The sequence below is a fragment of the Aethalodelphis obliquidens genome, unplaced genomic scaffold, assembly GCF_003676395.1.
Source record: "Aethalodelphis obliquidens isolate GAN/ISIS:26980383/991018 unplaced genomic scaffold, ASM367639v1 scaffold5, whole genome shotgun sequence".
In the NCBI taxonomy this organism is placed as follows: Eukaryota; Metazoa; Chordata; class Mammalia; order Artiodactyla; family Delphinidae; genus Aethalodelphis; species Aethalodelphis obliquidens.
Genome location: NW_020837949.1, coordinates 13,440,018 through 13,466,404, shown reverse-complemented (window position 1 = coordinate 13,466,404; position 26,387 = coordinate 13,440,018). Strand labels below are relative to the sequence as shown.

At 42.5% G+C, this 26,387-nt stretch overlaps 1 protein-coding gene across 6 annotated transcripts in view; it reads right to left on the bottom strand.

The window, feature by feature from the left end:
* Positions 1-5,912: 5,912 nt before the first annotated feature.
* The window catches only part of SLC37A3 (solute carrier family 37 member 3), a 45,565-nt gene continuing 25,090 nt past the window's right edge, over positions 5,913-26,387 (bottom strand). For 3 of the 6 annotated variants that reach the window (XM_027101734.1, XM_027101733.1, XM_027101735.1), the window contains exons 7-15: positions 21,965-22,061; positions 19,686-19,770; positions 18,772-18,950; positions 16,415-16,556; positions 14,757-14,858; positions 14,106-14,153; positions 12,995-13,146; positions 8,947-9,012; positions 5,913-7,308 (exon numbers count right to left, since the gene is read on the bottom strand). In XM_027101734.1, the coding sequence (XP_026957535.1) occupies positions 7,216-7,308; positions 8,947-9,012; positions 12,995-13,146; positions 14,106-14,153; positions 14,757-14,858; positions 16,415-16,556; positions 18,772-18,950; positions 19,686-19,770; positions 21,965-22,061 (964 nt within the window). In that variant the 3' untranslated portion in view covers positions 5,913-7,215. Of the gene's footprint in view, positions 7,309-8,946; positions 9,013-10,749; positions 12,776-12,994; positions 13,147-14,105; positions 14,154-14,756; positions 14,859-16,414; positions 16,557-18,771; positions 18,951-19,685; positions 19,771-21,964; positions 22,062-26,387 lie in introns of those variants that run through there. The other 3 variants (XM_027101737.1, XM_027101738.1, XM_027101739.1) reach the window with 3 other exon arrangements.

The following is a 26,387-nucleotide window of genomic DNA, read 5'->3' as shown; positions in this document are numbered from 1 at the left end:
TGATGAAATGAAGCACATGTGGCTTTCTGGTGCTGACAGGTGCAGCGGGCAGGGTCTTTGGAACTTTGTCTCCCCCTGCTGAGTTAAGAGGCATGAACGGCTGAGTTCTTTCCCAATAGGAAAGAACTGTTTCTTCTGGCGCGCGGCGGTGGGGGGGGGGGGGGGGATTAGAGAGAGGAAAACATAAAACATTGATTTTTAAAAATCACCTTATAAGTTACATCCTGCAGCATTAAATGAGCTGCTATGTGAAAAACAAACAGCAGAAAGATGTGGGAAGGGGGCCAGCACTGGGTCATCCCTGTGGCCACGCTTGCTAGTCTTTTGGGGACTTCCCTGGCCGTCCAGTGGTTAAGACTCCATGTTTCCATTGCAGGGGGCGCGGGTTCAATCCCTGGTTGGGGGACTAAGATCCACATGGTGCGGGGGGTGAAAAAAAAAAACCTTTGCTAGTCTTTTCTCTAAAAGGTTCTTCTCTTAAGTAACCCATCCCTTTATCCAGACGCTGCTTCAACAGCCTCAAAGTGATTGCAGAGATAGGGACCTTTCCCTCAGCCAGGACACAGGCTTGTTTTGAATTTCAAAAGTTCTGTTAAATTATCTTCTCTCCAAGACCTTGTTCACAGAATCATTTTTACGTGAACCCACCTAGTAGAGCCAACAAGGATGAAACCTATCTCACGACTGGGGGCATTTGGGGAAGGGTATCTCTTCAGCCTCTATTTTAGTCACTGCTCCTTCATCCCCCAGTTCCACCCTCCTGGCTCCAGAGCCGTCTCTCTTTATTTTGTAACCCCATTCACATCTTAATCCCACGCAACAAAGGCAAGTTATGTATGCGATTCCTTAGGTATCGTTTTTTTTAATGAAATCCACAGCAAGAGTTAGGTTCCTGAAACTTTCTATGGTGAGCCTAGGAAAACAAACAAAATGCTAAATACATATGCAAATGTGCACATACACACACACAATCTAGGACTATGGTATACTGATGTCACTCTTCAGGGCCTGATAATAACTATTAAACAAGGTGAAGGCCTTTGAAGTACTTGGATGAAAGGTTTTACCTAAATACAATTATCCCATTACAATCCAGATCAACATTCCCATCCAACAGCGTGGCCTTTTTATCAGTATTTCACTGATGATGAAGTTATGACAACATCCTTGTGATTAAATGGGATTTTAAATGGTTTCAAATGATTTTGCTACTTGTTATCTAATTTCTGAAAGGGCAAAAGGGAAAAATAAGTTATTTCTTTAATCAGAGGGCAATGGCAGGCAATAAAAAGCTGACTAATAGCATTTTAGATATAAGACCGTCATTCAAAGTTAATTAAACATTCATTAGAAGGAAGGGTAAGGGAATTCCTGGCAGTTCAGTGGTTAGGACTTGGTGCTTTCACTGCTGGGGCCTGGGTTCAATCCCTGGTCAGGGAACTAAGATCCCACAAGCCTTGAGGCGTCGCAAAAAAAAAAAAAAAAAAAAAAAAGACGGGTAAGAGCAGGGACCTTGGTCAAGAGGAAAGAGGCAGAGCTGGCTCAGGTGGGCATGGGATATCAGCACCTCCACCAACTCCAGGGCCGGGGGAGGACAGAAGACGTCACAATGCAAGAGTCTGTCAGGTGGCAGATCTTCCTAAGCCTCAGGCAGAAGGACCAGGAAAGAGGGAAGAGATCCTCCTTAAAAAGGCAAACCTGGAGCGGAAGGCGCTGCAGAGAGGGGCCCTGGGGGGCTCTGAGGGGCACTCAGTCCAGCAGCAGGTGCAAGCTGGAGGCAGTTTTAAGACAAAGCTTCGGACGTCCCTGGGGCACCTGCCAATGAGGGGGACATGAGTTCCAGCCCTCGTCCGGGAAGATCCCACATGCCGCGGAGCAACTAAGCCCGTGCACCACCACTCCTGAGCCTGTGCTCTAGAGCCCGCAAGCCACAACTACTTAGCCCACGCTCCACAACTACTGAAGCCCGTGCGCCACAACTACTGAAGCCCGCATGCCTAGAGCCCGTGCTCTGCAACAAGAGAAGCCACCGCAATGAGAAGCCTGCACACCGCAACGAAAAGTAGCCCCCGCTCGACGCAACTAGAGAAAAGCCTGCACGCAGCAACAAAGATCCAATGCAGCCAAAAATAAATAAATAATGTTTTTTCTTTTTAAAAGCCAAAGCTTCGCAGCGTCTGGCAGCCCTGCTCACCTGCAGGACTCTGGCACTCGGAATTCGAGAGCCTTGCACAGCGTGTACCTTGGAAGGAAGCCCAAGATAAGATTAAAGTCAAATGAGAAGAGGCCGAGTAGCATCACGGAAAAAAACACTGAAGTCAGAAGACCTGGGTTTTGATTCAGTCCTGCTGTCATGTACTAGATGTGTGACCCTGGGCAAACCCATGAGCTTCTCAGAGCCTCAGTTCTCAAATCTAAGGACCACAACCACGGGTCCTCCTACCTTACAAATGCAGTGGGGATAAAAGAGAGTAGTGGATGGGAGGGCACTTTTAAAAGTCATGTACCAGGAATTCCCTGGTGGTCCAGTGGTTAGGACTCTGGGCTTCCACTGCAGGGGGCCCAGATTTGATCCCTGATCAGGGAACTAAGATCCCACGAGCCGTGCGGCACGACCAAAAAAATAAAATAAAGAAAATCAGGCCAGGGGACTTCCCTGGTGATCCAGTGGTTAAGACACCATGCTTCCATTGCAGGGGGCACGGGTTTGATTCCTGGTCTGGGAACTAAGACCCCGCATGCCATGCAGTGCAGCCAAATAAATAAATAATAAAATAAACTTGTTTAAAAAAAGAAAAGAAAATGAGGCCAGGAAGATGAGAAGCTTAAAAAAAATAGCAAGTTGTGTACACACATGAAGCGTTGCTGGCTCAGGCACAGAACTCCCTTTCAGATATTAGTCTTGATGTACATGTACATATGTATATATATATATATATATATAGTCACCTAGAATTACCTGTAACACATATATAACCATTTAAGTGATTTGTATTATCTGTGTTCACATATATAAATTTCATACTGAATCTGATTTTATTCTGGATATATGCTGGAACAAACCTGGTCACCAGAGGGACTTCTCTGGGTAGCACAGTGGTTAAGAATCTTCCTACTAATGCAGGGGACACAGGTTCGAGCCCTGGTCCAGGAAGATCCCACATGCCGTGGAGCAACTAAGCCTGTGCGCCACAACTACTGAGCCTGCGCTCTAGAGCCTGCAAGCCACAACTACTGAGCCCACGTGCCACAATTACCTAAGCCCGCGCGCCCAGAGCCCATGCACCGCAACGAAGAGCAGCCCCCGCTCGCCGCAACTAGAGAAAGCCCGCGCACAGCAATAAAGACCCAATGCAGCCAAAAAAAAAAAAAAAGACCAATAATCACCTTGGGGAGTTAGATATAAAAACAGGTTAGACTGAAGCAGCTAAGGACCAAATAAGTAATATTGCTATTGCTACCAATAAAAGGCGAGACGATGGGGGGCCAGTAACGCTGTGGCTGGAAAATGGTTTCTTGGACTAGATGGTGCTTGTCCAAGTCTTGAGGAAAAAATTAAGATTCAGAAAGTAGAGAGTTAAGAAGGGGTATTACAGACCAGAAGTGTGAATCAACACTAGAAGGTAAGCACTACGGTGTGAATATATTAATACTTAACACTACTGAACTGTATACTTAAAATGGTTAAGACGGTACATTTTATGTTACATGTATTTTATCACAATTAAACATTTTTTTCATTTAAGAAACCAAAAAAAAGAGAAAACAAACCAAAACACAGGTGCTTCCAAAAAAAAAGTAAACTGATATGAATACACACTGCCATTTGTAGTCAATAAGCTAACCAGTCTGATTTTGTAGAAGGTTCGTGTAGAGAGACATCAGGAGATTCGGTAAAGAAACAAACTGAGGGACTTCCCTGTTTGTCCAGTGGGTAAGACTCCATGCTCACAATGCAGGGGGCCCGGGTTTGATCCCTGGTTGGGGAACTAGATCTCGCATGCCGCAACTAAGACCTGGTGCAGCCTAAATAAAGAAAGAAAGAAAGAAACAGACTGAAGGTGGATTGTGGGAAACCTCAGGCTAACAGATGGCACTCGATTCTCTCAACCAAGGTTTCTAACTCTGTGGTCTAAGGACGGGCTTCAAGTTTTGGCCTGTGAACACCCTGTAATAAACCTTGAAAGTTTGTTCACAGGTGCATTTTGATCTGGGGAGAGGGCAAATGGCTGTCAGCTTCTCAAAAGGGTTTATGACTTAGAAAATTTGAAAACCATTCATAAAGCCAATTGGCAGTGTGGTCTGGGTGGGGATGGGACAGGGGTTGAGGTTACATAAGTTGAGCTCACTTCCCTTGAGACTTGCAGTTAACTAAACACCAGATAGTATTATATAAATGGATGCCCTATCTCTCTTTAGTACTTAACAGAGCTATTGTTAGGTATTAAGAACAGCTCATCTGGGAAAGCTGGTGACCCCTATTGGAAACTAGCAGAGGGTGAGCAGAGAAGAGAACCCAGTAAAAGATAGGAAATAAGAAGATTCAATACATTAAAATGCCATAGAAGCCAAAGAAAAAAAGTCCTGGAGAAGATGAAGTGGTTACCGGAGTCAAGTATAAGAGGAGGATTAAGAAAGATAAGGAATGAGGAAAAAAAGATATCTAAGTTCTATGACCTTCAGTTGCACGGTTTCTGGAGAGCGATGCAAAAAAGGTCAGAGGTTAAGGGTAACATATCCAAACTAGGAGACTGGGAGAGCAAAGGAAAGTGCTATAATTATGACGTGATAATTATGTCAGAACATCAAGCATAAACCAGGAGTGTCCTGGACAAATAGACATACAGTTAGTTACCTAGTTGAGGAGGAAGTTTGTAGCACAGCCAGGAGGGCAGCAGATACCATCTGTTAACTCAAAGGATTTGGTTGTGAAAAGGAAAATAGGACGTAAGTCAGAAGAACTAGTAGGGATAAGAAAAGGCTTTATCAGTTACCTATGTGGGAGGAGGGAGGACTTCTGATGTTGTAAAGGAAAGGGAAGGAGTGGTGGACAAGAGCATCCTGTACCCTCCATCTTGCTGAACTTCACGACGCACACGGGGGCCCTCAGACATTTCTTGTGTGAATGTTGACTGGGACACCAGCCCTCCAGGAAGCGGCAAAGACTAGAATAAGCAGGAGTGGAGAGGGGCCTTTCTCCCTTTGAAACTATATGGAAGGAGAAAAGAAAACACCATATGACAAGAAAAGGCAGGCCAGAGTGCTGTATTTCAACCTAGTGAGTATCGGAGGATCGAGGTGTCGGAGAAGAATGCTTTTCCAAACTGGCCTTCACTATGGCCTTTTCTTCAAGGGAAAAAAAAATAAGAAAGTTAACTCTTAGGAGTTCTTTAAAGCTAACACGTAAGAAAGAGAACAATAGGAAATATATCCATAGTGCAAGATATAATTTCATTCAGTGCTGAGCAGTTGTTTCATTTATAATTTCATTTCAGGTACAACTTGGGGGCTACAGAGAGGTCAGAGGAACACCTGTCCAGCTAATTTTAAACTTGAGAAAGAAAACAATGGTTGGTGTCAGGATACGAAGATGTGACCACACTGATTACGTAGGGGGAGAGGAAACGCTCAGCCAAATGTCAGACAGGGGCTAAATCATCAAAACGGGGTTCATCTAGAGACGATTCTTACATTACAACTAGGCAGCTCATCCAAACTCAGCACAGTCTTACACAAAGGGGAAGGGAAGGCTTTCACAGAATGTAGTAGAAATAGACCTGTACAATCTGGCAACACCGTAGGGTCAGTGAATAGTCACCAGGGAACACTCAGTAGCAGGAAATTGCAAGGCATGAGTCACATTCTACAGCGCGGAGCTCACGGTATATATAAAATAACCAGGTGGACAGATATTTATTATAAAAGTCAGTTTATTTTCCCTTTCTGTGTTTCATATTTTCCCTTTTTGTCAGTAATGAGCAATTCACTGATTGGAAATGTGCTTGATTAAATAACATTAACAAGCTCATAAACGCACCGCATTTGAGAGTATAAAGCAAGAGGTTGAAAAATATTCCCTAACCCGATGCAAATTAGGCAGCCCTCCCTCAAAACTGCACAGCTTTCACCTGTTAACTTCCATAATTTAAAATATATATACAGTATGACCTTAAAATATTCATAATTAGTATAGAATTCACAGCCTTGAAGACATATATTCTACAAACTTCTAAAGAATAGATACCTAGATACACCTCAGGCCCTAGTAATCCATTAATGTGATTCAAGGTCACATACTTAACACTTACAGGGCCAAAAGGTCTTTCTTTTTTCTCTAATTCTAGTCTTCTGCTGAGGTAATGCAAGGAACCCAGCTGCGACAGAGATCAATCCTCTGAAAATAGTGCTAAGCAGATCAGCTTCCTAGTGGATCCTAAAGTTCCCAGAGAACCAATCTGGGGTTGAGTACTTCAGTTGTAAATTACACACTGGCATGTTCACAATCGAGGTACCTTATGGTCCTTGAAAGGAAGACTAAAGACTTCCAGGAGCCAAAGGGAATTCTGAATGAAGACGGAGGAGAACAAGTTGACAATCACTTGAAGATATTTCTGCTTCTGGAGCTGAACGACTTTAGAGCAGATACAGAGTGACTGAGCCAATCAGCATGTAGTGTGATTTTTCCCACCGTTGTTAACAAAGGGATTCTCTGTCCAAGCAGGCTTACGCAGGACCCAGCTAGAGTGCTTTATCCGGATTTGATGCTTCAGAGACGAGGCACGCTCTGCAAACTCATGACCAAAGCAAAATGCAACGATCCTTTCTATTCGTGGAGCACGTCACTGATACAAACCATGCCTGACTGCCTTGTGGTCACTCGGCTTTCCAGACTGGAGAACTTGGGTCCAAGTCCAATACATCATTTACGGTTAAAGGGATAAACCTCCACAGGCCAAAAAAGACACTGGCAGATTCATAGGCCATTCAGTACATTCATGAAACAACAGCGATAAAAATCATTAACAATGATTCCTGTAGTGTAGAAAAACAGCCCAGCCTTCACTCTGGTCAGCATCTCCGGCGGCTGACACTGTTGAAAGAGGCTTGACGATCTGAGGTTATGCTGGAGCTCTTAAGACAACCCCAAAATAAGGTGAATGAAAAGAAATAGTCCTGATGTGTCTCCTATTATTCTTGTTCTTTTGTGGGCACCAGTCACCCACTCAATATGCGAGCTTCTCGTCTTTGCATAAGATAGCATATTTCCCTCACTATTAATGGTGAAATAAATAGAATTGTGCAACTTGTCTGTGAAGAGAAAAAAGCATTGAACATGCAGTGACAAGTTAATTAATTCTGTTAGAGCATCATGTTTTGAACATAATAATGAATTTGGACAATTACATTCTTTTTGACTTCGTACAAGGACAACTCAATCTTTAATGAATTAGAAAATGATTTTGAAAATTACAGTTAATATTACAAAATACTTAATGTTACATTACAGTCTCCAAAAAAAGAACTAAGGTACACAGATTAAATAACTCATAGGTAGGGCAGAAAATTGATACTGGAGCTCAGATTTAAACAGTGTTTCTTCTAACAGATTCCGTTTTCTTTCTATTACATTTCTAGCATGATCACACCAACAGGTTCATCAGGAGATACTTCCCTCTACTCAGAAGTAGATGACCGAGTTATACGGCCCAGTCTGTAGAAGCTGGAGAGCACTCAGGCAGAAGAAAGCATCCTTTGTGATAGCAGAGTACATAAGCCTTAAGGCAGCTCCAGGGGATTCCAGGTGCTGAGCTATCCCAAAGGCTCCTTGGATAGGCTGGAGGACAGCATCTAGACTTGGGCAATGGAGGCTGCCTCCAATTAGGATGCCCTAGATTTAGGGACAGGATACTGAATGCATCCCCTGGTGGACGAAGCCATCACCAGACTCTCAAGTAGACCTGTCTTGAGCACCGTCTCAATATGTGATAAGAGTATGTCACATGCTTATTCAAAAGAGAGCAATGTTTTAAAAGCACAAGGCCTTATTCTGTGTTGGCTGTTTCCCAGAAAGTACAGAGTTCCAGCCAAGAATGTCGAAGGCACAACAGATATTTTCTCAAGAGACTCGAGGTTCATTTTAGAACTTGCACACCACAGTGTTAATTACAGCAATGCTTCTTTTTTAACCCTATGTGGCTTGGCATACACATTTCCTTCAGAATTCCCAAATTATATTTAGCAGACAGAGAGTACTCTGGAAGAGTACCCTGATTAATGGTTGGGGGTATAAGTCTCTCTTCATTTTTTCTGGAATTATAAATGACAATACTCATTAGACTCAGGTCAAGGGCAAACTAACAGCCCTTTCCTTCCTTGAAAAATGAATGTGTCTTTCAGAATAATAAAATGTTACTTTTCACGAAAGAATCTTTAAAAGTGGTCAGCAATTTTGTTGGTTTAAGAAGTGATTTAACCATAAAAAGAAATGAACTACTGATACATGCAACAACATGGATGAATCTCAAAATAATTATGCTGAAGGAAAGAAGCAGACAAAAATACATAGTGTATGATTCCATGTATATAAAACTCAAGAAAACGCAAGTTTATCTATAGCAACAGAAAGTGCATCAGTAGTTACCTGGAGAGAGGTGGGATGGTGGAGAGGCAAGAGACAGGGATTACACAGGGGCCATGAAGAAACTTTTGGGAGTGATGGATACATTTACTGTCCTGATCGGGATGATGGGTTCACAGACACGCATGCACATATGTTAAACTGTACGAAATTTTACTTGTTAAATATATGCAATTTATTTTAAGTCAATTATTCCTCAACCAAAAAAAACTACTTTGCGTGTAAAAAAAGTGATTTAAGTAAATGCTTTGAACTAATTTAATTTAAAAACTACTAGTTTAAAAAAAACAAAAAGGGCACACACTTACCATAAGAATGAAAAAGTAGAAAACCCACATCCATCCTAGGTTGTCCTGGATCAAAGACACTAAATACTAAAAGGGAGAAAAAGAAATCACAATATAATCCTTTATAAAATAATAAACTGAAGTAGCTAAAAAGTAGATTAGGGCTTCCCTGGTGGCGCAGTGGTTAAGAATCCGCCTGCCAACGCAGGGGACGCGGGTTTGAGCCCTGGTCCGGGAAGATCCCACATGCCGCAGAGCAACTAGGCCCGTGCGCCACAACTACTGAGTCTGTGCTCTGGAGCCCACGAGCCACAACTACTGAAGCCCGTGCGCCTGGAGCCCATGCTCCACAACAGGAGAAGCCACTGCGATGAGAAGCCCGTGCTTCAAAAAGTACTACTGCAACAAAGAGTAGCCCCTGCTCACCACAACTAGGGAAAGCCCACGCGCAGCAACGAAGACCCAATGCAGCCAAAAATAATAAATAATAAAATAAATAATTTTTTTTAAAAAAGTAGATTAAACATATCTCTTCTAGAAAATAAAAAGGAGTTAGGATTTGTATAATGTTTTGCAGTTTGCAGAGCTCTTGCATATACATGCTCCTATTTAAGCTTTATTGACACCCTTCATTTGGTAAGCTGGCACAGTCCAAAATCTGTGTAACAGAAGGCACAAGTTCAGGAGGTATATTTTTTTTCACTTTTCTATTAAGAGAGGATGATGGGGACTTCCCTGGTGGCGCAGTGGTTAAGAAACCACCTGCCAATGCAAGGGACACGGGTTTGAGCCCTGGTCCGGGAAGATCCCACAAGCCATGGAGCAACTAAGCCCATGTGCCACAACTACTGAGCCCGCGCACCTAGAGCCCATGCTCCACAACAAGAGAAGCCACCTCAGTGAGAAGCCCATGCACTGCAACGAAGAGTAGCCCCCACTCGCCACAACTAGAGGAAGCCTGTGTGCAGCAACGAAGACCCAACACAGCCAAAAATAAATAAAATAAAATAAATAAATTTATAAAAAAAAATTAAGAGAGGATGATGAACAGCCTCAAGTCACTTCCACTTAATCAGTCCTTCTTCCAGTGAATGGTACTATAATTGATGCTTTTAAAAATAGTTCGTCTCTGCAACTTCCCTGGTGGTCCAGTGGCTAAGACTCCCCGCACCCAATGTAGGGGGCCTGGGTTCGATCCCTGGTCAGGGAACTAGATTCCACATGCCACAACTAAGAGTTCGCATGCTGCAACTAAGACCCGATGCAGCCAAATAAATAAATAAATAAATAAAAAAATTTTTTTTTAAGTTTGTCTTTTAAGTATACCACTCATTTTTCAATTACACTATTTGCTCATAGGATTACTGTATGACTTTGACACGCTACAGCACATTCTTTTATTTTCAATTAATAAAAGGTATCCAATAGTTTTTAACCCATGCTCTTTTAAAAAATAAATACATGTAACATAAAGCTTGCCATTTTAACCATCTTTCAGTGTACAACTCAGCAGCATCAAATACATTTATGATGTTGCACAACCATCACCACTACCTATTTTCAAAATTTTTCATCACCCCTAACGGAAACTCTGCACCCGTTAACTCTCTGCAAGAACTCTCCATGGCCCCTCTCCTCAGCCCCTGATAAACTCTAATCTGCTTTCTGTCTCTATGAATTTACCATTCAAGATATTTCATGTTAAGTAGAATCACACAATATTTTTGTGTCTGGCTTATTTCACTTAGCATAATGTTGTTAAGGTTCATTCATGTTGTAGCATGTATCAGAACTCCATTCCTTTTTATGGCTAAATAATATCCCATTGCATAGATATACCACATTTTGTTTATCCATTCATCTATCAACGGACACTTGAGTTGTTTCCACCTTTTGGCTACTATGAATAACGCTGTGGTGAACATCGGTAAACAAATATCTGAATCCGTTTTCAATTCTTTGGGGTACAACATACCTAGGAGTGGAATTGCTGGGTCATATGGTAATTCTATGTTTAACTTTTTGAGGAACCACCATAGTGTTTTCTACAGTAGCTGCACGATTTTACATTCCCACCAGCACTGTATGTGAATTTCTCCACATCCTCACCAACACCTGTTACTCTGTTTTGTTTTAACTACAGCCATTAGGTGTCAAGTGGTAGCTCATGTTTTTGCTTTGCATCTCCCTAAGGATGCTGAGAATCTTTTCAGGTGCTTACTGACCACTGGTGTATATCTGTCATGAGGCGTCGTCCCTATGTTTCCTTCTAAGGGCTTTATTAAGTCCCTATTAAGTCATGGAGTTTGGGATTTCATACCTCAAGCAATAGAAAATCATTCAAAAATCAACATGGCGGGGGAATGAGTAAAGCTAGCTATGCTTTGGTCCTGGTCCTGCTTCCCAAACCATGAAAGTCAACCTAATGCTGACCCATGTTCACAGATAGGGATCGTAACACTGGCAGGCATTCTAAATAAAAAGAAACTCCTTGAAATGCTAATTACAATCTACCCATTTGATTAATGAAGAAAACATTAGTTGGGAAGGAAAACTTAAAATACAGTAATTTCAGAAAAGGATGCCCAATACCCCTTATATGAAGACATCTGAACAGGTGGCCAATAGCATTTTTTTTAGTTCCTACTCCAGGACAAATTTCTCCTACCTTTGCTAAGTTTGTTTTTCCTTTAGTCTCAGAATCAAATATGCTAACACACTGATCCTATAAATCACTCATTCTACAATCATTCCACAAATATCTGAATGTCTACTGTGTGCCAGGCACCATTCCTGGTACCGTTCCTGGTACCAGGGCTACAGTAGAACACAAAACAAATAAAATGCTGCCCTCGTGAAGCTCACCTTACAGTGGGAGACACAGACATTAACAAATAAATGTGTAATATATGGCTGGGTGGAGACCAGCACTAAGATGGTTTATCTCCCTCAGTATTTGCTCTTGCATTAACCACTAGCAATCGGATACCACTGATCCACTCCCATTAAGCAGCAATCTTCAAGGCCATTTAATGACCTCAATGTCAAAACTACAAGCCTTTTTCCTTCCATTCTCTTTCTCCTGACCTCTCTACCTCTATGATCTGAGTAACACACCTCCTCAAATTCTGGCTTCCTGTTTCTGTGACCATTGGGCATCCTCTGAGGGTTTGCCTATATTTTCTTTCCCCATTAAACATCACATCACTTCCACGGTTTCAACCATTTTATCCATGCAGTTGATTCTCAAATCCACATTTTGCAAAATCCACATTCTGCAATGACCTAGAGTAGTATACCCTAGGCGAGGCATGACTCATGACTGTCCCAGAGAAGGGATGCCTTTCTGAAGCTGAATGTAAGCAAAAAGGATCGATTTGAATAGTTCTGATTACCTAGAGTAGGCCAATCTTAGCCCAGAAGATCTCAAACTTCAGAGTGCGTAAGAATCGCCAGGAAGGCTTGCTGAAATACAGATCCCCAGGCTCTCACTCAGCAAGTCTACAGTAAGCTTAGTGTTCAGTACTTTAATGAACCCCCAGATGATTCTGGCATAAGACATTTATGAACCGCCTTTTGAGACACAGTTGTAGGAAGCAGAGTAAGCGACTCAGGGCAGCTGCAGAGTCCATGGCAATTTCTGGCAGGGATCCATGGGAAGAATGTGTGTACGTGTGTGTGTCTGGTAGGGGGACAGAGGTAGGGCCTGCATGTCAGGTGTGGGGTAATGAGAAGCATGTGTCTCATGGCCTCCTTGGAGTGCCAAGTTCAGGCTGGAAGAAAGGGGTGGCGGGCTGGGACTGGAGAATCTGTCTTATGAGGTGTTAGCTTCTTTTCAGACAGGAAGAATCTGGAGGTAAAAGTGGAAAGAAGGAACTGATAAATGTAGAGCAACCTTCCACATTAGGTCACATCAGCTGGACCTCAAAGACTAAAAACACAAGGCTTTCAGTACAGTGCACTACAGCACAAGAGTGCCACCCTACTGTGGCCCAGAGGGTGGGGTAAACTCTTCCACCGCTGAAGAACTGCTGAGCACTCCATGTCAAGCCCTCCCCTGCTCTCTCACCTGGCCTACCGCAGCTCCAATGCTCCCGGTTCCATCAACTATTCCTGTGACGGTCGCCAAAGCCTCAGTGCTGCCTTGGATCAGCTCCTGACGACCCAGGTCCGCAGAAATAGCAGAGCTAATCATATTAGAAGGTCCACCAATAAAAAATCCTGAAGTCATAAACAGAACAGGTTCTTATTAAGACACTATTTGTAACAACACTAGGAATCTACTGAATAAAGCAAACTCTTAATCCCAATACTCCGATCAGTATGTTGGAGAGAAACAAAAAGAGGGGAAAAAAATAACCAATAAAAATGGAAACTCCCCCAGATAGTAACATCTTCAAACTAGTTAGCATCCACTTTTCTCTAGAAAATAGAGTGAACACACAGCTTTCTAATCCTGTGAAGTGCGCATGCATTGACAACTAACTGCACTAGCTTGTCAAATTCTCTTATGGTAGAGGTGCAGCGCAGAGCATCTGACTGCCCAAATTCAACCAAACGTATTGAAAAAAAAGAGAGGAGAAAAAGCGATTTCAGCGGTGTAGGGGGTTCCATCGGCCACTGCTCACGGTGAGGCTGTCCAAGGACTGAGCAGGAGTTGGCCCATGTGACTCTGTCCATGAGGCTGCATCAGTCCCACGTGCCTCATAGAGCAGGAGCAGCTCCCACCATCCTATGATCTCAAGTTGAAAAATAAGAATTCTTCTATAACACGGTCGCTAATTGCACCGAATTGTTTCACCTGGGGCTCAAGTGAAGAAATTCTGACCAATTCCAACACAGGAGGAAAAACTAGCTATACTGGACCTTTTGAAGGCTGGTGAATTGGTTTCCAATGCGGCATCTTCCTAAGCCACTTCCGCAAGTAACATGAGCGGGCGGGGCAGCAATCAAAAATCTTAGGAAACCTCTGTCAAAAGGGACTGCCTCTGTCACGACAGGACTGAGGAGGTCACACGAGAGCAGAGAAGTAGAATCTGAAGGAGGCATCTTTCCTTTTTACCTTCTGAGTTCTCTATAATTGTGATTTTAGCATTACTCAAATTGAAGGAGAAATCAGTTTCCTTTTTTCCTTTTTCCTTACAGAGAAACAGTACAGTGAAATGGAGCTTATGCCATACCTGTGACAGCCATCAGAAGCGCATTGATGGACTTATCATTTGGAGAACCTGTGAGGAGACACACACAGAACAACGATCTGAGGAGCGCATTACGTGTGCCTCCACCCAACAGTACACACAGATCTGCGCCTGGATCTCCGTGACCTCACAGATCGCTCCCAGGGATACAAGCGCATACAGCTCCATCACCACCTCCCCCAGCTTTTATTTGTAATGTCTGCTTCTTGCTGGTGCTCAAGCTAATGTGACTTCTAAAAGCTTACAGGAAAACTCTGCTTCTATCTCAGCAGCATCTTAAGGGACATATACCAAACCTAATTACCATCTTTCCTCTTTTGAAATCTTGTCCCTTTTATTGTTTTATTGGCTCTAATGCTGCCACTCTGGAGCCTACCCTTGAACAAAGCATATACACTCCCAAGCAAGCTTTTAAACAAACCAACAAAGCAGAAGAGATGCCAGTTTCCTCCCCAACACAAATAAAACTATGTGATACTTTTAGCGGCATTTACAGGACAATACAAAGGTCCAATATTATGCCTTTGTGGCTGGTCTCAACTATCCCCCCAGGGTTGATCACTGACTCAAGGCAAATAAATGCCTTAGTCCTAAGAGATGAGGAAAACAGTTTAATTGCAAGGGAATACTCACGACTATATCCAACGAGGGAGCCGACGGCCAGAAGCAGACTGAGAGCTAACACCGGGGCTCTCTTCTGTAGCACATCAGAGATGAAGCCTTGCAGAGTTCCACCTTCAAGCACAAAGAGTGCAACCCAATCAACATGTCTAATTTAGCTCAGTTACCTGACTCTTGCTTACCACATACCCTCCACCTGCGATCAGGATCCTAACACTGGTCCATCCAAAAAGAGAGCTGGCTCTCCTAAAACATTTCCTCCGTAATTTCCTTTCAGAAAGGTTACCTGACTATTAACTGCCATGATGGCTGATGGGGACGGGACACCACAAATAAGGGAAAATCATCAAAACTACCCCACTGTTCCTTGCTGTTTTTGCTTCTCCAACCAGCTGTGAAGGCTTTTCCTGCTTTTTATTTTAAAAGATAATTAATTAAGGACTGTGCTTCATCAGCTATTAGTAGTAGTGAACATAAATATTCACTAAAATTAAGTGCAGCAATCATGGTTTGGTAATAACTAATAGGTCAAGACGTTTAAAAGAAGTGATGTGGATCCTTGAAGCAACACAGTCACATTTAGATGCATTCCTACTTGGAGTCTAGGGGCAATGGGACACCTGGTACACCCTCATCAGAAGTACGTGCAGGTCTAAAGGCAGCAACCTCACCTTGGCTCTGGATCTAAGAACAAGGGCACCCAAGTTCAAATACAGCAACAGTATATCACCTAAGGATATACTGTGCTTTCATGCGCTCAGGGAAGTTTAGGCTTCCCACACTTCTAAATGTAAACATTACAGAAAGGATATTAAGGTTCTGCCATAGCCATGTAAGCAGTACCCACTAACATGCAACCTGTACATCTGTCTGATTTGAAAGTTTCCTACTTCCTTGTTTACACTTCCAGTTAGAACAAAAGGTCACTGTTAAAATCTGCTGTGGGGCTTCCCTGGTGGCGCAGTGGTTGAGAGTCCGCCTGCCAATGCTAGGCGACACGGGTTCGTGCCCTGATCTGGGAGGATCCCACATGCCGCGGAGCGGCTGGGCCCGTGAGCCATGGCCGCTGAGCCTGTGCGTCCGGAGCCTGTGCTCCGCAACGGGAGAGGCCACAACGGTGAGAGGCCCGCGTACCGCAAAAAAACAAACAAACAAAAAAATCTGCTGTGTACAATGAAGCAACTGCAAAACAAAAAAATTAATCCCTGCTATTATTCCTACCTTTATGATCTGACAATCAATACACTAAGCTAGTATGTTTCCCTTCTTTGGCTGCGGTGTGCTATATAAAATGAACACATTCACATCCTAACTTGAATGTCTGACATACAATTTGCTTTACAGCTAAGCTATCGCTGAAAGTGTACAAAAGGGTTACACTTAAAGGGATCAGAGAGAGACATCCCTGCACTTCCCAAGACAAAAGAACTGATCCATCAACAAAGGACTGGGAAAAAGAGCCCTGTAAATCGCAGGGCTGCCACAGGCCAGGGCTTCTTTTCTGAGGACTTTTTTTTTTTAAGAGTTTGGCTATTTACTCGTAGGACAGTTTAAGAAAAATAGCTGTGGAATAAGTAATAAAACTTTAAATGATGCCAGATTTCATAACCCAGTAAAATATGACTAGTGACTAATTCTTATTACAGAAAAAGATGTATCACTGGCCTTACCTATAATTCCTCCAACATCGTACCAAATGGACAGCTTGTCGGCTTCAGCCTCCTTCCATCCGAAGTTATTACTCAGATAAAAGGGCAACCAGAAGAAGAAGGAGTAATTCACTAACTTCAAGCAGGCGTAGGCCAGTGAATACTATAGGGAAAAACATCCAACTACCAGTAAGGAACAAACGGCACAACATAACTACCATGTAAATGTAATTAAACAACAAAACAAAACAGAGGAGTATGGGGCGAATAGTACCTGATTTTCAAATTAAACGTTTCTACAAATTCCTATTTGCCTGACTTTACCCAGTCTCCCTCTTCTCTTCATCCCCCCTTAGCGTCTAGAAAGGCAGTACAGTAGGCCTTGGGATAAAAAACACATAGGACTACTCCTTAATTGTCCCCCCACTTTCTTCTTTCAGTTCTCTGGTAGAAGCAAACCAGTGTTTTGAACCTGCAAGGCAGGGCACATACTCATATTTCTTTATATGGATAAAGATAAAAGGTATTCATGCCACTGACTAGCACTAACCATACGCAAACAAATCCAGTAACATCACAGCCTTTATTGCAAGCAGCCAGACTTTTTTGGCTCTACTTCCTGTGAAGTTAACATTATGGACAATGCAAAGCAATGGGACCGGACTACGGTTCCAAGGTCTTAAGAAAAGCATCAACATGAAAACTACTTCCACGCTGTAGTTTCCACAAGCTTTGAGTCAAAAGTGAAAGAACAGGATCGTCATGGGTCTTGTGGCTCTAGGTTGAGGAATGAAAGTTACAGCTGCCTTAAGATGGCAGCGGGGCTGAGAATCCTATATTCAACACATTATTACCAGGAAATCCTGACATTTAGCATCAAAGGAAAAAGGGGGAGGAACAGAGAGACTGACTTCAAAGGGTGTCTGGCTAGTATATTCTTTTCCCTGGAGCTGCCAGTTATTCCCTAGGTATCACTTGTTTTAAAGCAGCTTCCCAGGCAGGGCAGCAGCCACCCCCTAGAGAGCCAAATCCCAATCATGAGTGCATTTTGTCCAGACAGCCTGCCACAAAGACAAAGGAATTAAGTTAACTGGATTTCCTTTACACCCTGCCCGTGGCAGGGAACAATAGCTTGTGAAACACAAAGCAATAGCAAAAGAGGGCCACGTTTAGTCACAACAAATCTAAGTTCTGTCTCAGAAATTAACCTATTACCAGCAGAACATTTTAATAACTACTTTAAATAATACTGATCATTAGCATAAGAACAGGTCCAAAGGAACTTGCATTTCCCTTGTATTACACATCATATTTTGGTTGAAGACTTGTGGGAACTTACACTTAAATTTTAACTCACGCTTAAACTATCTTGTTTGTAAATGTCAGTTCTCTTAGCTTGGGGGCAGGTAGAAGGGAACTGGAAAGTATGAAATAGGACAACCTGCAGACTCTGAATTTACTGACGGGTTACGTTCATAAAGCACCATTACACAATAAAATAAAAAAGGTGCTTATTCACAATACAATAACCCAGTGTTACAGACTCCAGGGAGGACTGGTAGGCTTTCTGTCCATAGGAAGGGGAACTGAGACACGAGGACGGGCTGAGTGACTTACCCCAGGCCTAGTTAATGGGTAAGCTGGCAACATAACCTAGGCCTCTTAACTTCCACTCCTATGCTAGAGCGCCCGAAACACCAAGACAGAAAAACTGCAGCAGAAGGGCTTCAGTTCAGACATTAGGAAAAAACCTAACTGTAAAGGTTGCGGAAACACTGGAATGCATTACCAGGAAATGCTGTGGAGTATTCTGCTCTGGACTTTTAACAGAAGGGAAAACTTTTCTTCCCCTAGAATAGTAAGGATATAGGCAAATCAAACAGACCTAACGAACCACTCAAACCTCTCTTGGGCTATTTATAATTCTATAAGACTTCAACAGGCCAAAAGGTATATATTTTAAAATATCAATTTTGCCTTCTTACTCGAAGGCTAGACCACGGTCAGCAAATTCCAGCTCACGGGCCAAATACGGCCAGGCCCATTTGTTCCGTATCGTCCATGGACTCCTTTCCTCTACTGAGTTGAGCGATTGTGGCAGAGACTGTATGGTGCCCCCAAAGCTGAAAACATTTACTAACTGGCTCTGTACAGAAAAGGTTTTGCCAAACCCTGCATTAGATTTCAGATAAAACTTCAAGTGGTGCCAATACAGAAACAAGCTGAGGGCCAATATTCACTATTCCTCTGAACATATATTCCTAAAATAAAGTCTCAGAGAGAAGCGAAATACTTCAAGATGCTTTATCCCAGGCAGAGTTACTATCCCGGCTATAACATCTCACTGGCTGTGGTAAGGAGATTTGAACAGGCTTTACCGCTATAACTCCGGGAAGGCAACAAGCCTGGTAAAAGCTTATCGCCTTGACTTGGGTAATAGTCTTGTCTTCTTGGATTGAATAATTAGGCTCAGCTTCATCTTCATTTTCAGCACCACTAATCAATGGCCTGTGTGAGTCGTCTTCAAAATTTTCTTCGGCCTCAATACCTGGGAGACCTACAACAAGAGTGACATCCATGTTTACAGAGGGCCCTCCAGGTGCCCAGCACTGGGCTAAGTGCTTTGCATGCATCATTACTTACGGGGTCCATGTTATCTTTATTTCCATTTTACAGAAGAAGCTACTAAGGTTCAGAGTCCAAGGTCAATTAAGGTCACACAGCTAATGAGCCACAAACCCAGGCCTCTAATTCTCCTTGACCTGGCTTCAAAGCAAAGCTTTTTCAGCTACATCACAGTATCTCTCTTACATAATACCAAAAACACCATTAATTACGTGCTCTTAAACTGACATGTCTCTTTAGTATACTCAAAAGATAGAAGAATCATACATCTATCTGCTTCTGTGGTTTCACTTGTACACGTTCTGTATTTAACCACAGATAAGTATCACACTAAATTATTTTTATGAAGGAAAAGAAATCTGTCTCAAGAAGTGAAATTCGAAATACATCCATGCTAATTTCTAGCCAGCATCTCCATTATAAAACCCATTTGCAAATGATGAGTTTTCCCTGAATCTATAAAAAGGTGAGCCTCACTGCCTCAAACATTTGCAGCTGTGCCAGGAGAGGCCGCAGTGTCAACAGGATACAAACAGCAATACTGCTCCTTGCATTCACTGAAAGGAGCTCACAGTTCTCCTAGGAAGAAAGAGATAGGCTGTTCTGGCCACAGGTTTCTCTTTGCCTATAATAGTAAGACGTTCTGAGTAGAAGAGCAGCTTCTCACCAATTTCTTCGGGTGATACCAAGAGTCCAAAGAAGATGATGATCCCACCAGCAAACTGCACAGCCGCCGTCACCAGAAAGGCATACTGGAGGGGGAAGGGAAAGGTGTTCCTGACGCATCTGAGATGCTCATTAAAGGCACATTCATTAGAGGCACACGGGGGGAGGACAGGGCGACTGGAAAGGAAATGAGCGCTGAGCGCCTAGCCTGTGCCAGGCACTGAGCTAAGTGTTTTACTTGTGTTTTTCTCACAAGTTTTTCCCAGTGACTCTATGGGACTCAGGGTAATTGAGGTCCACGGGACACTGAGTGGTACTATTACGATCATGAAATCAGAACTAGCTCCAAAAGTAATAATCCTTACACTACTCGGCCTCCTACAAAAGACAGTATCTGCCCTCAAAGATATTTTCCAGTTGAGAGGATTAAACAGTACACAAAATAATAGTATAAGGCAGCATGTAGCTGATAAATGAGAAGGCCCAGTCCTAATAGGAAACAAACAGAGGAACTGAATTCAGAAGAAGGAAACAGCTAAAGAGGTTGAAGGAGGGAGACAATGCTTTAGGGAGCAGCTGAAAATCATAGCAACTGACCACCTTTCCTGGCACGGCTGAGGCAAAGGCACCAGGTGGGAGGGAGATGGAAAGCCTTCTGCATGGTGGGAGCTGAGGGCTTCTGCTGGGGGTAACAGGGAAGAACACTGACTTGGAAAGGTGCTATCCAGATGAAAGACTCAAGAGCCAGGCTGCATCGCTGAATATTATTTTATTTAAGAGTGGAGCCTGATGCAGAGAGACAGGTGACAAAATTAGTTTTGCCAGAAGTCAAATCTGGGAGCAGCACGTAGGGCGAACTGAAATTCCCATCTGAGCCAATTAGTACAATCCAGGTGTGAAGCTAAGAAACCTGGGAAAAGGTGAATGTGAACACAGGAAGGACTTCCCACTGGCCCTAACTAGACCAGAATTCTTCAGGGACCAAACACTTGGTGAGCAGCTTAAAAATGTATCTGCTGCTTTTCAAAAGAGCAATTTACTTTTCAAAAGAGCAATTTACTTTTAATTATTAGGGTTTTGAACAGGCAATAGGTTGACAATGATTCAAGTAACAAAAAGTAGAAGATGTATAGTTAAACCCTCCCTCCCATCCCTTCTCCCAGCCATTCAATTCTCATTTTTCCACATATAAGCACTGTTATTTCATTTTTACTTTGCAGAGATTGTTTTGGAAACATACAAGCCAATACAATAGATACTCTTTAATTCTTCCTCCATTTCACACAAATGGCAGCATTCAACACACACGGTTATGCACCCTTGCTTTCTTCACTTAACACACCATTGAGCTGTTTCCCTGTCAGGACATTAGGGCTGCATAATTCTATTTCACAGCTGCACAGCATTCCACTGAATAGGAGTTCCTTAGTGTAACTATTTCCCTTTTGGTTGACATGTTACCAATCTTTTGCTATTACAAATAATGTTGAAGTAAATAACCTTGTAGATGTATCTCTCTGTACATGCTGAAGTATATTCACCAATGGGATTAATTCACAGATGTGGAACTGCTTGGTGAGAGCCATTATAATTTTGATAGACCATACTGACCCCAAGAGGGGTTATTTACTCTCCCATCTGCAATGCCTGTTTTGTCACATCCTCATAAACATGTTACCAAGCTTTGGGGTTTTTACCAATATAATAAGTATACAGTGTCGTTTCTTTTCTTTTTTTTTTACAGTGTAGTTTTAATTTGCATTTCTCTGCCGACTACACCTAAACTCCATAAGGGTAGAGATTTTTGTCTCTTGGTCAGGGCTCTATTCTTTACTGCCTTGGGGCACTTAGAGGAGCTTAAAAATATTTACTGAATGAAGGAATAAATTCTGAGTGAAGTGGAATACCCTGCCGTATGTTTACAAGCCATTTCTATTTCCTTTTCATGAACTACAGAGTCAAATCCTTTACCTTTCTTTCTGTGTGTTCGTCTTTTTCTTATCAATTTGTGGGCATTCTTTATATATTAAGGAAATTAGCTCTTTATCTGTAACATGAGTTGCAAATACTTTTCCCCAACCGATATGTCTTCTAGATTTGGTTGTTTTTCCATGACTAATTTTTTAACGTGTTTGAATTTACCAAGAGTTTGTCCACTCTTAATACAAACCTTGCCCCACCCAGACATAGCTCTAGGTCATTTTAAATGGTCACAGGATTATTTCCTAAAATAGAAAATATATTTATATACTCAAGAAAAAGCTAGAAAGAAACACCTACCTCATAACCATACTGCAGAACGGAAGAAGCTAGACATGCTCCCAAAATATTGCCCACTGAAGCACAGGCACTCCAGAGACCAAAAACAACTCCTCGTCTATGATGGGAACAGTGCAAAACAGAAGACAATAGAATCAGAAGGGATTTTATGTGCAGTTCAAATACAAAATGGCCAAAATAGTGCAGGTTCGCATTACAAAGAATCAATATTCTACTTTAACGTTTTTTTAAAGTACACCCAAATGGCAAAACATCAGGTAGGTCTCTTCTAACTCTAAGATTTTATTATAAGTTCAATTTGGGGCTCACTGAAAAACACCATTAAGAGAATTTAAAAAGACAAGCCACAAATTGGGAGAAGCTATTTGGATATCATTTATCTGACAGAAGACTTGTCACTGGAATATAAAGAACTCTCAAAACTCAATAAGGTGAAAAATAGACAATGCAATAAAATGTTAAAGAGTATAAATCTACAATAATCTCAAATACAAAGTTTCTGAAAAAGGGGCAAAAGATTTTAATAAATACTTCACACACAAAAAAAATAAGATGCGGAATTCCCTGGTGGCGCAGTGGTTAAGAATCCGCCTGCCAATGCAGGGGACACGGTTTGAGCCCTGGTCCGGGAAGATCCTACATGCCATGGAGCAACTAAGCCCGTGCGCCACAACTACTGAGCCAGCGCTCTAGAGCCCACAAGCCACAACTACTGAGCCCACGTGCCACAACTACTGAAGCCTGCGTGCCTAGAGCCCATGCTCCGCTACAAGAGAAGCCACCGCAATTAGAAGCCCGTGCACTGCAACGAAGAGTAGTCCCGCTCACCACAACTAGAAAAAGCCTGAGTGCAGCAACAAAGACCCAATGCAGCCATAAAATAAATTAAATAAATAAATAAATTTATATTAAAAAAAAAAAGAATCCGCCTGCCAATGCAGGGAATACGGGTTCAATCCCTGGTCCAGGAAGATCCCACATGCCACGGAGCAACTAAGCCCGTGTGCCACAACTGCCTGTGCTCTAGAGCCCGCAAGCCACAACTACTGAGCCCGTGCGCCCTAGCGCCCGTGTGCCGCAACTACTGAGCCCGTGTGCTGCAACAAGTGATGCCCACGCGCGTAAAGTCCATGCTCCGCAACAAGAGAAGCCACTGCAATGAGAAGTCCATGAACCGCAACCAAGAATAGCCCCCGCTCACTGCAACTAGAGAAAGCCTGCGCGCAACGAAGACCCAACACAGCCAAAAAATTAAAAAAATTAAAAATAAATAAGATGCAAATAAGCACATGAAAAGATGCTCAACATCATCAGACATTAGGGAAATGCAAATTAAAACCACAAGGAGGTATCACTACACACCTACTAGAATAGCTAAAATCAAAACACACTGAGCATACCAAGTGTTGACAAGGATGTATAGCACCTAGAATCCTTATACTCTGCTGGTGGGAATGTAAAATGGTTCAACCACTTTAGAAGAAATTGCCAGTTTCTTAAAAAGATAAACACACCCCTATTATATGATCCAGCCATCCTACTCCAAGGTATGTATCCAAGGGAAGTGAAAGCATATGTCCATACAAGGATACATCAACAAATATTCACAGTAGCTTTACTAGTAAAAGCCGAAAACTAAAAGCCTGAATGTTCACCAATAGGTGAACAGATAAATTGTGATATAATGGATGACTCCTCAGCTATAAAAAGGAATGCAGACATGAATTAACCTCAACGTTACTGTGCCGAGTGGAAGAACACAGTCAAGAAGACATACTGCGTGATTCCATTTATATAAAATTTTAGAAAATTCAGATTAAAGTGACAGAAAGCAAATCAGTGGTTGACTGGAGACGGCAGTGGGAGGGAGGAATTACCAAGGGGCATAAGGAAACTTTGGGAGTGATGGATATGTCATGATCTTAATTGTGATGATACTTCTACAGGTGCATGCATGCCAAAACTCATCCAACTGTACCCTTTGAACATGTGCAGCATATTGTATACCTCAATAAGGCCATCAAAAAAAAAAAATGGATATGTGGATGAAGAGTCTATGGAAGGGAAACTAGCTATTACAACAGTCCTGGAGAAAAACAACTAGCTCTGGACATAGGCAATGGCAGTAGGGCTGCTGAAAAAAGAAAAAGACAAAAAAAAAAAAAAGCAGTTAAGAAAAATTAATTTTTTTAACGTTTAAATTTGTGTATTAGGACTTCCCTGGTAGTGTAGTGGTTAAGAACCCACCTGCCAATGCAGGGGACACGGGTTTGAGACCTGGTCCGGGAAGATCCCACATGTCACAGAGCAACTAAGCCCGTGCACCACAACTACTGAGCCTGCGCTCTAGAGCCCGCAAGCCACAACTGTTGAGCCCATGTGCCACAACTACTGAAGCCCGCACACCTAGAGCCCATGCTCCGCAACGAGAAGCCACCGCAATGAGAAGCCAGCGCACCACAACGAAGAGTAGCCCCCCGCTCGCCACAACTAGAGAAAGCCCGCGCGCAGCAACAAAGACCCAACACAGCCAAAAAATAAATCAATAAATAAATAAATAAATTTATTTTTTAAAAAATGTATGTGTTACATTTTTAAAACTAATATTAAAAAATAAATTTGTGGGCTTCCCTGGTGGCGCAGTGGTTGAGAGTCCGCCTGCCGATGCAGGGGACACGAGTTTGTGCCCCGGTCCGAGAAGATCCCACATGCCGCGGAGCAGCTGGGCCCGTGAGCCATGGTCACTAAGCCTGCGCGTCCAGAGCCTCTGCTCCGCAACGGGAGAGGCCACAACAGTGAGAGGCCCGTGTACCGCAAAACAAACAAACAAACAACAAAAAAAAAATTTGTATTTTATTCTACTTAATACATATCAATAACACACGGTGTTAGGTCTAGGTTCTTCAGCTCTTTCAACGTTTTTATAACCTCACTGAGACAGAAGGAATCTTAGAAATGAACAGGTAGACAACATTTAACAGTGAAAAATAAAGTCTTTTCAGAAGTCCCAGCTCTGCCACTTCCAGCTGGGTGATCTCCAGCAAGTCCCAGCCCAGGCTCAGGGCTCTCATCCGGAAAGCGCTGTGCTCCTCAAAGGAATGAGTGCAGTGACAGAGTTGACAGTTTGGGCCTGCAAGGGTGTACCTACTAGTACTACCTGCCTCAATGTGTTTTAAAAAACTATGACCCCAACAACGGGAGGAGGGACACGATTCAGCCAAGGTAATAGCTTTCCAAGGCAACGTCCTCAGTGGATCACAAACCTACCAAGAGCGTCCTAGAGGGTCTGAATAACACTGGCTGACCAAAGACATGATTTCAGAAGAAACTGGCTGAAAACAACTGTGACTTTAAGTTATCATAGTTTTATTGGTACTTCATGGTTTATTGTTACATTTCACAGGAAGAGTCACTGCGTGTCAGGCAATGCATCATTGATTTCAATTACTAGTGTTATTTGCTTAAAAACAAGCTGTCTTACTTTCGAAAGTAAACTGTAATGGCTTTCTTGAATTTGTGACTGAGCCAGAGAAATAATCAAGGTCAGCCTACCCAGTCACTGCCACCTACCACCAAGTGTCACCCAATTTATAAAAGTTCAGATAAGGATTATCTCAAAATTATACAAGTCAAAGTGATTATCCTTGAAGTGACAGGATTTCAGGTGGTTTTACCTTTACTTCTCTATGTTCATTTATATTATCTAGTTTGGTTACAATAATCAAGTAACCTTTGTATAATTTTCAAAAATCACGCTTGGAAAGAAGTTATGTTAAAAATCTTAATAAAAATAAACAACACACAAGCAGACAGCATCTCCTACTCCAAAAGAAAACTAAAGTATCCCAGGGGAATGAGTACCTCCGAAAATCAATTCTGTTAAACCAGTGACACTAGAGTTGGAAAGAACTGGAAATCACTAGCACACTGAACATAATCAGAGCATTCTCATTAAGCGGTGCTGATTCTAACCACAAGGCATTTTACAGGTGAACTTTCACAACAATACAGAGATCATTAGCCAGCAAGCACCTCTACTCCTACTATGAGACTGGGGAAGCTGGAAAACCGAGAGGAGTTGGTCAAAGCATGCACTGATCACTGCGGCGGGTGGATAATGCCTGCTGTGCACACTGGTCCTTACGTAAAAGAGTAAACAAACAAGAAACATAGAGCCATCGATGAAATAAATGTGCATCTCACGACACATAAATATTTATCCAGGACAAATGATAGAAATCCAAATTAACAGTATTCCTAAAGGCAGAGTGTCATAAACAGTGATAAACAACAAAGGCAGAGTGCCACAAACAACAATAAACAACAAAGCCAGGTCTTTGGGTAGCTCAATTTATTTCCTATCCTGTAAATTAAGTATGGTTCTTCTTGAGTGGCAGTAGGTGCCCATCCTCAAGCCATGGCC